The sequence below is a fragment of the Mauremys reevesii genome, unplaced genomic scaffold, assembly GCF_016161935.1.
Source record: "Mauremys reevesii isolate NIE-2019 unplaced genomic scaffold, ASM1616193v1 Contig23, whole genome shotgun sequence".
NCBI lineage: Eukaryota > Metazoa > Chordata > Testudines > Geoemydidae > Mauremys > Mauremys reevesii.
Window position 1 is genome coordinate 585,170 of NW_024100833.1, and position 17,222 is coordinate 602,391.

Sequence of the window (17,222 nt, forward strand, 5' to 3'; positions counted from 1 at the left end):
GGTCGCAAAGCTTTAAAATTTAATGACTTTAAATATCGCTGATAAACAAAGAGATAGAGAACGGTTAATATGAGGAACCCAGTAAATTGTTGGTCATGGCGTAGCGTGACCAAAAGGAGGGATTGTGAAAGTAGAATGAACTATATTGTAAAAATAAAAAGGATTAAAGAAATGCTGTGTGTACCTTTAAGCAAAAGAGCTTAAATGTTAAAATACAGGTGTCAGGAAGAGGAACATTAAGGCATAAACAATGCGCTAATGGTGAAACATTAGCCGGAGATTGGTAAAAGTTGGCAAGGAAATTAACTCCGTATGTCTAGCCTCCGGTGAACTTGTCAGTTCTGCTTTCTTTGTTATCTTGTCAAGTTTGCTCCCTTTTGATCTGTATAAATTGAGATAGTTTGTGTCTTGCATGGTGCTCACATTATCTGGGTGTTATTAGCAGAGCGCTGTGCTAATAAAACAGAGACGTCTGACAAACTGTGAGTCCTGAGTCTGACTTTGATATTTTATTTAATTAATAAACATATTGAAAATCCTGTTTCTGTGCATTTGAATTTCCATCCAAACAGAGCTTGGACAAATCAGAAGTAAAAAACCATCATCATCATCTAGGAAATAAATGAATCATTTGCCATTTTCCAACATAATCAAAATGTAAAAATTAGAAGAAATGTAAATTACTCCATAGAAAAGCTGAAATCAATGTGCACAGCTATAGTTTGCCATCATGGTTAGCAACAGAAAAAGCACCAGATTTAGCATAAAGACTCTATTGAGTTGCCAATTAACCGTTTTTCATGGTTATCAACTAATGAGATTCAACCTATCATTAGGAAAATAATTAAAAAGTACAACATTAAAACCTCCTCACCCCCCTGTTGTGACCACTAGACACCACTTTCCATCCTGAGACGTGGGTGAGAACCCAGGAGCCCTGACTCCCAGCCCTCCTTATCTACCCATTAGATCCCATTCCCCTCCCTGAGCCGGGGAGAGAAACCAGGAGTCCTGAATCCTAGAGCAGGTAGATCAGGGTGGGGAGCAGAGCTGGGGTCTCATCTGCTCTGTCTCGGGGCTGGTCCTTATCCTGCAGAGAAACGAAGCAGATTTGTCCATGAGTCGACCCAGATCCCCATGTATCCATAGGCGCCAACTTATATGGGGCTCTGGGGCTTTAGCCCCATGAATAAATCCCAAGCAGGGGCTCTGCCCCACCAATGTTTTTTCTCCCCTGCTTAGAGCGCCCCCCCGCCGCTGCCACCACCGCCGCCAGGGCTGCCCAGAGCCCTTTAAATCCCAGCAGCGGCTGAGATTTAAAAGGCTCTGGGCTCCCCGCGGTTGCAGGCAGCCCAGAGCCCTCTGATTCCCGGCGGCGGCTGGGATTTAAACGGCTCTGGGCTGCCCGCCGCAGCAGACAGCCCAGAGCCCTCTGATTCCCGGCCGCGGCTGGGATTTAAAGGGCTCTGGGCTCCCCGCCGCAGCGGGAAGCCCAGAGCCCTCTGATTCCCGGCTGCGGCTGGGATTTAAAAGGCTCTGGGCTCCCCGCGTTTGCAGGCAGCCCAGAGCCCTTTAAATCTCAGCCGCGGCTGAGATTTAAAAGGCTCTGCGCTCCCGCGGTTGCAGGCAGCCCAGAGCCCTTTAAATCCCAGCCGCCGGGAATCAGAGGGCTCTGGGCTGCCTGCTGCAGCGGGAAGCCCAGAGCCCTCTGATTCCCGGCCGCGGCTGGGATTTAAAAGGCTCTGGGCTCCCCGCGGTTGCAGGCAGCCCAGAGCCCTCTGATTCCCGGCTGCGGCTGGGATTTAAAGGGCTCTGGGCTCCGCCGCAGCGGGCAGCACAGAGCCCTCTGATTCCCGGCCGCTGGGATTTAAAAGGCTCTGCGCTCCCCGGGGTTGCAGGCAGCCCAGAGCCCTTTAAATCTCTGCCGCGGCTGAGTTTTTAAGGGCTGCGGGCTCCCTGCGGTTGCAGGCAGCCCAGAGCCCTTTAAATCCCAGCAGCGGCTGAGATTTAAAGGGTTCTGGGCCCGCCGCAGCGGGCAGCCCAGAGCCCTCTGATTCCCGCCCCGGCTGGGATTTAAAGGGCTCTGGGATCCCCACGGCTGCCAGCAGCCCAGAGCCCTTTGAATCCCAGCCTCTGTCCGCTGATTACCCCTCCCCAGACCCCTGCCCCAACTGCCCCCAGAACCTCCACCCCTATCTAAGCCCCACTGGTCCTTGTTCCCAATTACCCCCTCCCGAGACCCCTGCCCCTAACTGCCCCTTGGGACCTCAGCCCCTATCTAAGCCTCCCTTCTCCTTGTCCCCAACTGCCCCCTCCTGAGACCCCCAACTTCCCCAGGACCGCACCCCCACCTGTCCCCTGATAAACCTCTTAGACTCCCATGCCTATCCAATTGCTGCCTGTCCCCTGACTGCCCCTTCGAACCTCTGCCCCATCCAACTCCCCCTGCTCCTTGTCCCTTGACTGCCCCCCGGAACTCCCTACCTCTTCTCCAACCCCCAAACTGCTTACTGTGTCACTCAGACCAGCGTGTCTGGCTCCGTGCAGCTCCAGACACTTGCTGCCATGCTCCCCCATGGAGCCCACAGCCCTCTCCCACCCCCAGCACCTGCCTTCCAGATTTGAACACCTCAAAATTCAGGAGTGCTCAAGCTCGGTTTGGGCAGCTTTTACTTCATTTCTCCCAAATCAGTTTCCCCTGCAAGGTGCCAACTGAAGGTGTTGGAGAACAGAGAGATCAGGTGGCCTCCTAATGCCTGGAAAAGAGACAAAGGCCGGAGGAGGGAGTGTCAGTGCCTGTGCGGACTTCTGGGAAGTGCACGGTGTGGAAGGGGATGCTGGGATGCTTTGGAACATCTCCATACAAAGCCAGTCAGGACTCTGGGGGAGCCTCCTCTCTTGGAGCATACTGTCTCCAGGGCAAGAAGCTTACACCTTCCTGGGTCTGACCTCGGAGCATTCAGCATGCCCTTCCACGTCATGCACTTTCCAAAGTGAGTCTGCCCAGGCTGGTCCTGGGGCAACCAGAGGTCGCTGCACCCCAACTCTGCAGTCAGATGTGACTCTCAGCCAGACAGTAAAACAGAAGGTTTATTAGATGACGGGAACACAGTTTAAACAGAGCTTGTTGGTACAGAAAACAGAACCCCTCTGTCAGGTCCATCTTGGGGGGTGGGGAGCCCAGAACCAAGTTCTGGGTCTCTCCCAATTTCCCCAGCCAGCTCCAAACTGACACTCCCTCCTCTGGCCTCTGTGTCTCTTCTGGACAAGGAGGCCACCTGATCTCTTTGTCCCCAACACCTTCAGTTGGCATCTTGCAGGGGAAACTGAGGCACCCACACAGTATTCAGAGAAAATATTAAGAACATTCCCACTTCATCACAACAGATGCAACAAAATATAATACTGTATATTGAAGTAGGCAAGTGCTGCTTCTGACTTTCCACTTTTAATTGACCCTTGTAATCTTGTGGCACTGACGCGTTGTAGCTTCATTTTATATCGGCTTACAGGGCGGGAGCGGGGGGGCACCACCATTTTGGGCCCCACCAAAAATTATACAAACCTGCCGCCTATGCATGTATCAGCCCTGCCCCTCAGCCCTACAGGACAGCCGGGATGGAGGGGCCCAGGAAAGAGTCCCTGTCCCCCATGCTCTGCCAGGGGGAGCCCGCCCCCCTCCAGCTGATGAGCCTGGATACACTAGAAACAGGACAGCCCCAGGCCCCGGTCAGTTGGCCAACCACAGCCCAGCGTCCCTCGGCAGCGGCTCCAGCCAGGGAAGGCAGAGCTTTCTCTGGACTATTATACTCGCCATCCATGTTGTCCCCGCTCCCCGGCCGGGCGTCCCCTCTGCTGGGCCCAGGGCTTAGGGCACAGCCTGGCTCTGAGCGTCCTAGCAGCATGGAGCCCCCCACGAGGGTCTGGCTGGGAGCCGGGACGTGGAGCCGGACCCCTCACCTGCTACCACCAGCTGCATGGTGTCGCTGGGCTGCGAGGAGACGAAGGGCTCTGATGGGTGCCGGTAGCTGCAGCTGTAGCTCCCTCCATGCTGCCGGCCCACGCTGGGGATGCGGAACTCGGCCCCGTCCCCAGCAGGGTCCATGTGTTGCTGTGGGTTCAGGTCTCCAGCCTTGTGCAGGAAGAACCTCACGTCCCGGTGCTGCCCCTCACACCGGATGGTGACGTCTGCCCCTGGGGCGGTGACCCCGGCGGGGCTCAGAGAGATGGAGGGTCTGGGTAAGCTGGGATCTGTGCACAGGAGACAGGCTGTGAGAGCCAGACCCGGGCACCCACCCAGCCCCAGCCTCGCCAGCTGGCCCCAGCCACGGGCAGATCCAGGGGCCCCCAGGCAGAGATTCTCTCCCAGATCCCAGAGTTTCCCCCATGTCGGATTGTTTTGCATAAGAGTGTGGGAAACTGACATGCAAGTCTCAAGGATGAGGCTCGTTCTTATCTGCTGGGAGGCAATAACAGGATAATAAATTAAAGGGTTGGCCAGGATGTTAAATAGCCAATGAAGTTATAGCTGTGCTTGTCTGTACCTTATTAACCAATTAGCAATTGCTTGATTGCCTGTATTAATTGTATAAATGAAATATGCTGGAGAGAAATAAAGGACTTAGCTGCCAATCATACTGACTGAAGAGCTTTGTTCATGCCCGCTTGAGAGGCACCGAGACGCAACAAATGGTGACCCCGACGTGATTCGTATTGAATCATGATAGTGTCGGGAGCCTGAGCCCAGAGGCGAACGGCCAGGAGCCTGAGCCCAGAGGCGGGGAGTGCCTATCCGACGTGATTCGTATCGAATGCTGAAAGTGTCGGTGGCCTAGTCTCGGTGGCCTGTTCCAGGCGGAAGAGCCGCGGGGAGTGCTGGAGAAGGGCCGGCCCCCGGGCGTCCAAAGGAGAGGCGCATCTGAGCTCAGAGGTGAGCGGCTAATATGGGAACCGCTGCATCAGCGGAAGAAAAGATAACACAGAAGCCTTTATTGCACATTATGAAGCGGCAGGGAGAAAGGCTCCCCTCTGATATGTTATCCCGCCCGCTGCGGTGGGGACACAGAAGGGGACTTTTCGTTAAACCAAATACAGTCTTTGATAAAACTGTTTGGGAGCGGCTACGCTCCGAGCTTTGGGAGTCGGTGACTCAGGGCGATAAGGAAGCTTTCTCCCTGAGTCAAGTATGGAGTAAAACAAGGAAGAAAATACAGAAGCCTTTATTGCACATTATGAACCGACAGGGGGAAAGAATTTCCCCTGCTGCACTGATTTACTCATTAAGAAGAGAGGGGGAGTTGGGGAGGCTCCTCCTGACCGGCCTTCGGGCACAGGACGAGGAGGTGCTCCGCTGGAAGCGAGCCCTGGACGGGAAGACGTTGGAGTGCACGGCGCAGGTAGAGGCTCGTGCCGTGGCCCCGGAGGTCGTTTGGACCTACAAGCAAGTAAGTTGTTTTGGCAGGAGCCCGGAGAAGGCGTCCCACGCTGGCTGGTCTGAGCCTGGGACAGTGCCGGGAAAACCGTTGTGCTTCTCCGGTATGAACAGCAACAATTGGGTGTTCTGACACAGGATTTACAGTTTAAAAGAAGCCAAGCAGGGAAAGTAAAAGAACAGCATGAGTTAATCGAAGACAGCTCATTTTTTTTTCTTTTGGCCCCGGTCAAGGACATATTGCTCACAGCTCACACTAATGAGAGCTGAAAAACCGCCCAAAAAGCTAATGAAAGCTGCAAAATCCTGCCAGGCACTAATGGAATGTGTTAGCTGTCTCCTTTCACAGGTATGGAAGAGCTGCCCAAAGATTCTAGCAGCCCTGCCATTTTTGCAACCAGGAGACTGACTGGACCCATGATTTTTATTGCAAAAGACCCCTTCACATCAGGAGAATTTTCCTACTGATGATTGGTCTAATTTTTTTTTAGTTTCATTGTGCTTTTAAACAGCAGCAAAAAAGGACAAGGTAACGTGCTGGCTAATTTCTCCCTTGTCCGCTGCAGCCCCCACGTCCTGATTATTTCCCCCGTAGAAGCTGATCCACGACGGTGGTGGAAAAGAAGAAAAAACATTCACGTTGTTGATATTGCCAAAGTCCAGAAATTTTTGACTAAAAAGACATTGAGAACTGACCCTGGTGAAGAAGCAAAGAATTATACACTGGCAGGAAGAAATTTGGGACTTCTGCTGAGAAATGTGATGTTAATTGGATTTTGGGATTTATTTTACAGGCTGCGCCCTGTGTTTTGGATATATATATTTTTTTTAGCATGTATTGCCCCCCCCATTATGGTAGCCCTTCCTAATTGGATTGTAAATGATATGTCCTTCTTTTATTGAGGCTGAGAAAGCATTGCCGTGGGAGCTAGTATGTTTGAAGTTTTGAATGGCCAGCTGATGGCCATTCGGAGTGATTTTGAGCACCAGGATAGCCCACTGCCCTTACAGATATATTAGGAGTACCATTTGATTTGGGGTTGTAGAGATATATTTGGACACTGTTTGGTTGGAAGTGTGAGTATTTGCAGTGCCCCTCCCCAGCATGTAAACCAGTTGAGTTGGGGGGTGAGGGCTTTTACATACCGAACCCTGCCGGGTTCATGGGGAGGATGATGGTGGAATTAATTGCCCCAGCTTTTTAGAGTTTAATTGTTTTTTGTTTTTCAAGTTTGAGAAAACTCAGCCAAAGGGTTTGTTGAGTATTCTCAAGGGGGGAGTTGTGTGTTATTTAGGCATAAATTTAGGTAATTTGGGAGAATGGCTTTGAATTTATGTGACCCAAAATACCTTTATGTAAAGTGCTTTGGATCGGGCCCAGGCAGGCACGCAATAGATAGAGAACTTGAAGAGGAAAAAAGGATCGGGCCCAGGCGGCGGGCAACAGACAACAAGCTTGGAATACTGGTTGATAACCTTGAGGGTGTAGTTGATAGAAAAGGTAATTAACTACTAGCGAGTAATGTTAGGCAGAGTACAAAGTTAACTCTGTGGCTGCTGGAGGGAATAGCAGTTGAATTTTGTAAAGATGCTAAAGAGAAAAGTTTTTGGTGTTTTTGAAATGTTTGTAAATAAATTTAGGCAAAGAAATTAGTTTGCAATTGTTTGGTTATAAATAATTTTGTTGCATTAGTTGAAGCTTGTATATTGTGCTATGTAATTGTAATTGTATTAGGCTACGGGCATATAAGTGGTGATTTTTTTTTGTGTTTAAAAGTAGAAGTTAATAGTAAGAACCCTTAAGCTGTGAATAGCTTTGAATTCAGAAGTAAGTTAGGATGCAATTGTATTACTGTAAATGATTTAATTGATGATGTAATTTTTCTTTTTTTGCCTGATGGTATTAAGGGTATTTGTATATTGTATGTGATGATTGCTTGCCCAGTAGGGGTAGTTTTGTTTTGTTTTTTAGATATTAAGAAAATTGGTGTTAGCTGTATAGCATTTTTATGTACCATGCATTTATTTATGGAGTTAAATTTATGTTATGTGTCTTATGTTTTGTTTTGTGGTGTTTATTTGTTTGTTTTTCTGGCCAGAATTGTCTTTTGCGTTTTATGTGGTTTATGTTGTGTTTTTTTAGGACCCCCCCTCCCTCAGTGTCAGTTTAATCACCTGACATCTGAGGGATGATTTGGTAATAGAAGTTTGCCACAAGTTGGTGTGCTATAGAGAAGGGGGGAATCCTGTAGAATTTACACCATTTATTTGTTGTGTATTTATGTTTGCTTTGTTTGATGTTGTTGGTGTTGTATGTTATGAATTGCATGGTTATGGATAAGCCTTATAGATTGAGGAAGTATTATTTGGTTTTTAGTTTTGTTTTGCTTAATGGGTTATTGTTAATTTTTTTATGTGTTTTTGGAATAGAGGGGAGAATTTCCCTATGCTGCCTTGGTGGAAAATCACAGCTGCGTGGTTACGAGAATAGAGGGATGAGATAATGTTGTTATGAGAAAGTAGGGAACTGCCAGAGCGAGGCAAAGGCCAGGTGGCCTAATTGGATCAGATACGGCGCATGGGAAATGGGAAGACAGTAAGCAAGGTGGATTCCGGCGAAGTGGGTCCGGCCTTGGCTGATTTTGGCGCAGAGTGCCATAAATACAACGGCCTTCTGCCTGCTGCCCCATGTTGCTGCAGTGAAAGCCCTTATTGGAAACCTGCTTTGTGGGTGTTTGCATATTGGCAGAACCCTCCTGGCCCCTTGGGCCACTTGCGTTACCTGGAGGAGGGATGTATAGGTAAAAATAGGGCATTGCGGAAGATATTGTTACGGTTTAGTTAGGCAGCTGGTGTTTAGATTTGCTTTTAGTTTTGTTGTGTAATAGATTGTAGTAATGTGATGCTATAAGTTGAAAATGTTTTGCTGTGCCTTCCTTTTTTTTTATTATGAGAAAAGGGGGGAAGTGTCGGATTGTTTTGCATAAGAGTGTGGGAAACTGACATGCAAGTCTCAAGGATGAGGCTCGTTCTTATCTGCTGGGAGGCAATAACAGGATAATAAATTAAAGGGTTGGCCAGGATGTTAAATAGCCAATGAAGTTATAGCTGTGCTTGTCTGTACCTTATTAACCAATTAGTAATTGCTTGATTGCCTGTATTAATTGTATAAATGAAATATGCTGGAGAGAAATAAAGGACTTAGCTGCCAATCATACTGACTGAAGAGCTTTGTTCATGCCCGCTTGAGAGGCACCGAGACGCAACACCCCCATCTAGAATAACAACCCTGCGAGCTGGGCTCCCAGCCCCACAGACATGGAGCCACGGCTCCCTAGTGCTTGGGACCCTCATATGCCCATGTATGGCCCCTCCCTCATTCACTGCTTCCAGCCCCCCGAGCACAGAGTGACTCACAGGCTGGTCTCTGGTGCCCTGCACCACCCAGCACCACAGGCCCTGAGCTGCACACAAGAAGGGAGTCAGCCTCCCATTCTACAGAGCAGGAAACTGAGGCACAGACAGATTCACTTTCCTCACTGAGCTCCCAGGGGCAGGGACTCTCTCTTCACTCTGTGTTTATGCAGCGCCTGGCACAATGGGGCCCTGATCATGGCGGGGGACCTACATGCTCCCCCAGCACAAGGGATCCAGCGCTATTGAGGCCAGGGTTTGCAGAGGTCTCCACTAACTATGGGCGTCTCGGTTTGTGGGTGTTCAGCCTGAGATCCCTGAACATTGAGGCCCCCCACCATGAAGGACACTTTTGGAAACCAAGACGTGCTCCCATCACACAGAGTCTGTGGCTGCTCCAGGAGCTGGGCCAGAACTCCTGGGTCCCAGCCCAGCGCCGTGTCCACCAAACCACTGATTCTCCTGCAGCCCCTGCCTCATTCAGCCCCGGCCGGGGCACTGCCTGGGGCGGGCGCTGGAGAACAGAGGAGTTGGGATCACGGGATTAAATAGCAACTCACGGTTCATACGAACTGGGGACAGCGTTAAAGTAGCCTCCAGGGCTGCTGCTCCCCCCTGGCTGGGGAACCCCCCAGTGACTCCGTCCCCACTCCCCAGCCGGGCTTCCCCTCTGCGGGGTCAGGGCTTAGGGAACAACCTGGCTCTGAGTGTCCCATTGGAACCGAGTCCCCATGAGGGTCTGGCTGGGGGTGGGGCTGGGAACGGGGACGCCGAGCCGGACCTCTCACCTCTCACCACCAGCTCCACGCGGTCGCTGGGGTACGACATCGTGAACGGCTCCAATTTGCTGCGATAGGAGCAGCTGTATTTCCCGCCTTGCTCCCGGCTCACGATGTTGATGAGAAACAGAGCCTGTGAGTTCGCATCCACACTTTGGAGATGGCGTCCATCTTTATACAGCACGAACTTCACGGCCTGGTGCTGCCCCTTACACCAGATGGCCACGGATCCCCCCAAGGAAACCCCCTCGCTGGGGATCCCAGAGATGGTGGGTTTGGGGTAGCTGGGCTCTGCAGTGGGAAGCAGACAGGCCATGAGACGCAGACCCAGGGCCGCCCAGGGGGGGGGCAAGAGGGGCAATTTGCCCCAGGCCCCGAGCCCCCCGGGGTCCCCCACCAGAGTTTTTCGGGGCCCCTGGAGCGGGGTCCCTCACTCGCTCCGGGGTGCCCGGCAAACTCTTGTGCGGCTGGGCGCAGGAGCTTCTGCCGCTCCCAGTCTTTGCCGGCGGGGGGTCCTTCCGCTCCGGGGCGGAAGGACCCCCCCGCTGGCGAATTACCGCCGAAGACGGAGCGGGACCCACTGCCGAAGTTCAGCCCGGTCTTCGGCGGTAATTCAGCGGCGGGGGGCCCTTCCGTTCCGGAACCCGCCGCGGGTCTTCGGGGCACTTTGGCAGCGGGTCCCGGAATGGAAGGGCCCCCCCCCCGCCGAATTACCGCCGAAGACCGGGCTGCGCTTTGGCGGTGGGTCCCACTTCGGCGGTAATTCGGCGGCAGGGGGGCCCCCGCCGCGGGTCTTCAGGGCACTTCGGTGGCAGGTCCAGGAACGGAAGGGCCCCCCGCCGCTGAAGACCCCGGACCCCCGGAATCCTCTGGGCGGCCCTGCGCAGACCCCGGGCGGGGAGGGGCCGACATGACAACCCAGGTACCGGCCCCTCCCCAGAACAGCTCCCAACTGAGTACTGGGTTTCCAGGGGAGTGGGGAGGGGCCGGCTGAGCAGCCCCTGGGCCCCTAGCTCTCTGGGTGTCCCCTGAGATGGGGAGTGTCCCCCTGGGACAGGCCCCCTGCGCTGCAGCTCCCCTGGGGACAGGGATCCCCCCTCCCTCAATCTCCCTTGGATGCTGCTCCCCCCAGTGACGCCGTCCCCCATGGGTGGTGGGTGGACCCCCCTTTCCAGGACGCTGGCCCTGCAGCCCCCCCCCCCCCCGCCCACACACACTGCACAAAGCCCCGTTTCTAGTGGCAGGAGCCCCGAGTGCCCCTCGCCACCCCCTCCCCCGGCCGAAGAAACCTCAGCTAGCCAGCACCCCACGACAGCCTCCCACCCCTGTCGCCAGAGTGCCCCCGGTCAGCCCCACTCCCTGGTCAGCCCCAGTCAGCCAACTGACTCCAGTTCCAGCCGTGCGATGCTGAGCAGCTCCAGCTACGTTTTCCGGCCCGGGTGACCACAGCCCTGTGCTAGGCCAGAGCAGCCCCAGCCCCCGGACTTCCTCTGCCCCAAATCTCCAGGGGCTGCTTCTCCCTCCTGGCTGGAGAACCCCCAAGTGACTCCATCCCCGCTCCCTGGCCAGGAGTCCCCTCTGCTGGGCCTAGGGATCAGGGCAAAGCCTGGCTCTGAGCGTCCCATCGGTGCACCCCGCTCCCCCCCTACCGCGGCCCCACCGTCCCAATTCAGTCCATCTGTCATTCGGCCTCTCTAGGAGTCTGTCCCCTACCAGGGTTGGCACTGCCTGCCCGTGGGGCTTGGGGGCAGGGGGTTCACCCAGACATAGCTTAGGGCCCGGCTGCATACGAGATCAACTGCTACCACCACCCCCGGCCTGAGGCCAGCCAGGGAGCCTGAGCCATGGGCCCAATGCAGCTCTGCCCCCCGTCCCACGGTTGGAAATAGAGTCTGTGACTGGCAGGAAACTCACAAGACCCACCGTTCCCCAGGCCTTGGTGGGGAAGCTGTGAGTGCAGGGGACGGAGCTGTTGGGGGTGGATCTGGGGGCAGGGGAGGATCTGGGGGGTTTTCCCCCATGGCTGCACTAACCGTGAATGTTTCGGTTCCCAGAGGGGATCTAGAGTGGGGGGTTTTCTTGGGGTTTTCTGTGGTTTCCAGTGGGTTGCATGGACAGGGGGTGGGACTCAGTGTCCTTGGGTGTTACTGGTTTAAGGAGGTGAGGGGAGAGGGAGTTTGTTGTTACAGAGGACCGGAGAGAGACTCGAGACCCCGGCCGATGGCCTGGAGGATGGAGACCCCAGTGACTGGTGACCTGGTGACCCAGAGACCCGGCTTAGGAGTCACAGCTGGTTCTGGCCAGTGGGAGGACAATGGGCTGCAGAGAGAGGACCCCAGTGACCTGACCAGCCGGTTCCAGCCAGAGGGGCCAGAGGAGGGCTGAGAGGAGAGGAGACCCAGGCCTTCCTGTTTACGACCCTGTTTACCTGGAGAGAAGACAATGGACAGAGGAGGCCTGGGGCTGGTGATATCAGATGCCCAGCTGGGAAGCAGGGGGGCTCTGGGCTGGAGAGGGGGGACAGGCAGAGCCCACCTGGCTGCAGGGGAGACTGGGATGTGCTGGGCTGAGGGAGGCCAGGCCTGAGGCCCTGAGAGTTTCCTGTGCTGTGCTCAACTCTCAATAAACCCTCCAGTTTTATGCTGGCTGAGAGTCGCTCCCGGCTAGAAAGCAGGGTGGCATTATCCCCTTCGGGGGTGAGGAGGCCCGGGGGATCCAGAGCGCGTGGGCTGAGAGACAGGAGCACTAAGGCTCAGAGAGGTGCAGCTCCGGGAGGTCGAGGGGCCTGACCCCAAGAGAGAGAGTGGACCCCCGAGAAGGGCTGTCGCTCTGAAAGGGGCACCCCCCACGGACCGCACGGGGCCAAGAATGGGCACGATCTGTGAGTCCATGACAGAAATAAATCCACATGCCGCCCCCAACCCCAATCCTCACAGCCGGGGCTGGGGAGTGGGAGAGGACATTGAACGAGGGGACAGTTCCCGTCTGCTTCATCAGACCCCACATGCCTGATTCGGCTCCTAGTTATTCCCTAGCAGGGCCAGGCCGGGTCTGAGCTCACAGGGGAGTTTGGGTTGAGTGTGGGGGAAGGTTCAGGGATCAGTTCCTCTTTTCTCCACCCCATGCATCCCCTCCCCCGTCCTTGATGTTATTGTCCTCCCCACAAACTGATACTCACGTCCCCACACCCCGCTGTGCCCGGCCAGCCAGCAGCCTGGAGAGGAGACGGCTTGTTAATAACCAGATCCCAGGGCAACTGGATCCTACACCCTAGTCTCAGACCCCCACTCCCAAACCATGGGCACATGCCCTGGTGTCAGTTTCCCTGCATGGACACATGCCCTGGTCTCAGATCCCCGCCCCCCATGGGCACACGCCCCTGGTCTCAGATCCCACCCCCCACCATGGGCACACGCCCTGGTCTCAGATCTGACCCCCCATGGGCACACGCCCTGGTCTCAGATCCCACCCCCCACCATGGGCACACGCCCTGGCTTTATTCAATACTCACCTAGGAGGAGGACGGTGAGAGCAGATGCCATGATGAGGGCAGCGAGGGGCCCCTCAGCGCTGCCACCAACACCCCAAAGCTCAACTCAACCAAGCCCCAAATGAGGAACTCAGCTGGTGGCTCCAGTTACAGGAAGTCGACGATGTGTCATCTCTTCCTGTGTCCATCACATATTGTCTCTAATCTGCAGGCGAAATCTAGAACAGCCAAAGCAAGCAGAGGTCCCAGCAAAACCCAGGAAACCCTGGGCCCCTCAGCCTGGCCACGCATCAGGCAGCTCCCAGCTTCTCTATGTCTCTGTGGGGACTCGGGAAAGGTCACTGCGATGCAGCAGGGAGTGGGGAGTATTGACCTGGGAATGTTGCAGGGGAGTTTTACTGGGACTCTGTGTGCAATGGGAGACTTTCCTTGAGGGAAGATACCTGAGCACATAATATGAGAGCCCAGGATGGGGGGTTGGGGCCAGGTGACACCTTCTGCCTGGGAAACTGGACAAAGGCTGGAGGAGGAACCAGGAGGAGGGGGTGTGAGACAGCTGGACGGGGTTTCAGTTTGGAGCTGGCTGGGGAACTGGAGGGAACCCCAGGATTAATCCCGGCAATTACAGACCAGTAAGTCTTACGTCAGTACCGGGCAAATTAGTTGAAACAATAGTAAAGAATAAAATTGTCAGACACATAGAAGAACATAAATTGTTGGGCAAAAGTCAACATGGTTTCTGTAAAGGGAAATTGTGTTTTACTAATCTATTGGAGTTATTTGAAGGGATCAACAAACATGTGGACAAGGGGGATCCAGTGGACATAGTGTACTTAGATTTCCAAAAAGCCTTTGACAAGGTCCCTCACCAAAGGCTCTTACATAAATTAAGTTGTCATGGGATAAGAGGGAAGGTCCTTTCATGGATTGAGAACTGGTTAAAAGACGGGACAAAGGGAAGGAATAAATGGTAAATTCTCAGAATTGAGAGGGGCAACTAGTGGTGTTCCCCAAGGGTCAGTCCTAGAACCAATCCTATTCTACTTATTCATAAATGATCTGGAGAAAGGGGTAAACAGGGAGGTGGCAAAGTTTGCAGATGATACTAAACTGCTCAAGATAGTTAAGACCAAAGCAGACTGTGAAGAACTTCAAAAAGATCTCACAAAACTAAGTGATTGGGTAACAAAATGGCAAATGAAATTTAATGTGGATAAATGTAAGGTAATGCACATTGGAAAAAATAACCCCAACTATACATACAATATGATGGGGGCTAATTTAGCTACAATGAGTCAGGAAAAAGATCTTGGCGTCATCGTGGATAATTCTCTGTAGATGTCCATGCAGTGTGCAGAGGTGGTCAAAAAAGCAAACAGGATGTTAGGAATCATTAAAAAGGGGATAGAGAATAAGACAGAGAATATCTTATTGCCCTTATATAAATCCATGGTACGCTCACATCTTGAATACTGCGTACAGATGTGGCCCCCTCATCTCAAAAAAAGATATTCTAGCACTAGAAAAGGTTCAGAGAGGGCAACTAAAATGATTAGGGGTTAGGAACGGGTGCGGGTCCTATATGAGGAGAGATTAAAGAGACTAGGACTTTTCAGCTTGGAAAAGAGGAGAATAAGGGGGAATATGATAGAGGTCTATAAAATCATGAGTGATGTGGAGAAAGTGAATAAGGAAAAGTTATTTACTTGTTCCCATAACACAAGAACTAGGGGCCACCAAATGAAATTAATGGGCAGCAGGTTTAAAACAAAAAAAAAGGAAGTTCTTCTTCACACCCGCAGAGACCCTGCCCTGAGCTGGAGGAGACACTGTCAGTGGTTATGTGGCCAGGCCCCTAGAGAGGGACGTGCCACAGGCTTGTTTATATAGACATCCCATTTCCCCTCAAATCCCCGTCCTCTCTGCCCCTGTCCTGTCCCCACTCAACCCCCGCTCCCTGCACGAACCTCCGCCCATCTCCCCCTCATCCCTGTCCCCCCCAACCCCACACTGCGCTCTCCCATCTCCCCTCCAACACCTACCACCCTTCTGTCTCCACTCGCTCCCTGATCTCAGCCCATCTCCCCTCTAATCCCCCCCGCCCCACCCTCGGCCTGTCCCCCCAAACTCCAGTCTCGGCTGCTCTTTGCAGAGGGTCTCACAGGCCCAGAGCCCTCACGGGGTTGGAAACTCTCTCCCTCGCCAGCGTTACACAGGCTGGGGGCCGGGACTCGTTTCAAACCGAGCCCCTGGTTCTACTCGGCTCCTGGGCAAACCCCCAGCAGTAGCCGCTCACAGGCAAAGCTTTCGGGTTAAACCCCCAGACAAGGAATCACACCCGGCCTGTCTATTGAAACGGGGGCTGAGCGACCGCGGCCAACAGCCGGAGTCAGCCCGGCTCCAAGTCTCGCTCCTTTGGGAGTTACCGGAGCAGAGCCGCTTGTGTCCAGACTAGCTGGGCTGTGGGAGGAGGAACCGGTTCATTTCACTCTCCGGATGGACGGGCAGGGCGGCCACTGACCCCGCTCCTAGTGTAAGTGGGGGAAGGGTCCTGCTATTGTGGGAAACTTTCCTGGTTTATACCCGCCCCGGTGGGATTGGCTAGTGAAAGGATCTGAGTCCTCGCTCTCACTCCCTTTACCCAGAGGCCTGCCTGACCCCGAGGGCTCCCCTTCCTCCCTCCCGTGCGGCAGAGTCCTCGTAACCCTGTCAAGGCTGGGCCCCAGATCCCTGGGGGCTCGACCACCAGTCTTGTCATGGTCACTTAGGACAGGGGCGACGGTGTCCCCACTCCAGGGCTCTCTCTTTGCATCGGCTGCTTCCCTGACCCACTGATCATTACACAGAGTTCAGAGCATGTACAATGTATTAAATAGCAACTCATAAACAAATAAGGAAAAGATGGGGAAGGTGAAAGTAAACAAGTAACCCGCCCTGTGGGCACAGGGACACCACAAACAGCCGCCTCTGCATGGGAAAGGCCCTGGTCACGCCGCGGTGATACCACAGGGTGACAATCTGTACCTCAAAGTAGCACTGAGGAGCTCCAGTATTCACCACTACGATAGAATTATGATTGGTTGGGTACAAAGTTGCCTTGGGAGGCATCATTTTAAAAGCCTTGATCTCTTGAACATTCATGTCCCGATGCATTGTATGTGCTGTCGTTGTGTGGGACGTTCTGAAGCATTGCTGTGTGTGCTAATGAAATACGTTGTGAGGTTGGGAGATGCCCACAGCCAACCTTTCAACTGCAACAAAGGACCAGCCAGACACTGTTAATGGCTCATCAACACCCATCAAGGAAAGAATGGAGATTGCTGGACCAATGGGGACTTCCTGATCCCTGTCACAGCAAAGATCTTTCCAGCAAGCTGGAAGAAGATACAAATGAGGGGAAGGGACATAATCCCTGGGCTTCTCTTCCCCAGAACTCAACACCTGGAGGAACATCTGGAGGACAAAGACGTGAACTGGGGAAGGGTGGTCCCAGGCTGGAATGGAGGCCAGTCTGTGTATTGAGGATCCGTAACCTGCTTGTACCATCTGTCGGGGGAGACAGTGCCTGATTCAAATCCTGTTTCGTTTGTAGAAATTAGACTGTGAATATATTTTTTTTCTTAAGTCGCCAACTCTGATCTCTGCACCTGCTCCTTATAACCACTTAAAATCTCTCCTTCTGCACTTAATAAATCTGTTTTATATTTGACCTAAAACACTGTGTTTTGGTTGAAGTGCTGGGAAATCTCAGCTCAGTTTACAAAGGCTAGTGCGTGTCCCCGCCACACTGAGGGAGAGGGGGACTTAATGAACTGACACTGGATTGGCTTCTGATAGCTGCAGGATGGTATCAGTCTGGGGTGCAGGGCTGGGGAGCTGGGGGTAGTTGGCTGGAGCTCCCTATTGCTGGTACCTGAGTGGCTGGGAGATCATTCGTGTAACACCGCTGGGTGGGTCCCTGCCTGTGGCTGGCTGTGTGAGTGCAGAGCCTCAGAGGTTCATAGCTTGACATCAGCATCACAGTGTCAGAGGCAGCCCAGGATAGTGGCTTTGGAGGGCTCAGCGGTCCCACAATCCAGGTTTCACCCTGGGGACCCCGTCACACACA

The 17,222-nt window shown here is 53.4% G+C and overlaps 1 protein-coding gene across 1 annotated transcript in view; it reads right to left on the minus strand.

Annotated features, from left to right (window-relative positions):
- LOC120393558 (immunoglobulin superfamily member 1-like) overlaps positions 1–13,243 on the minus strand; it is a 52,144-nt gene extending 38,901 nt beyond the window's left edge. The window contains exons 1-2 of the mRNA XM_039518185.1: positions 13,136–13,243; positions 12,803–12,838 (exon numbers count right to left, since the gene is read on the minus strand). Coding sequence (XP_039374119.1) covers positions 12,803–12,838; positions 13,136–13,166 — 67 coding nt within the window. The 5' untranslated portion in view covers positions 13,167–13,243. The remainder of the gene's footprint in view (positions 1–12,802; positions 12,839–13,135) is intronic.
- Positions 13,244–17,222: the final 3,979 nt, after the last annotated feature.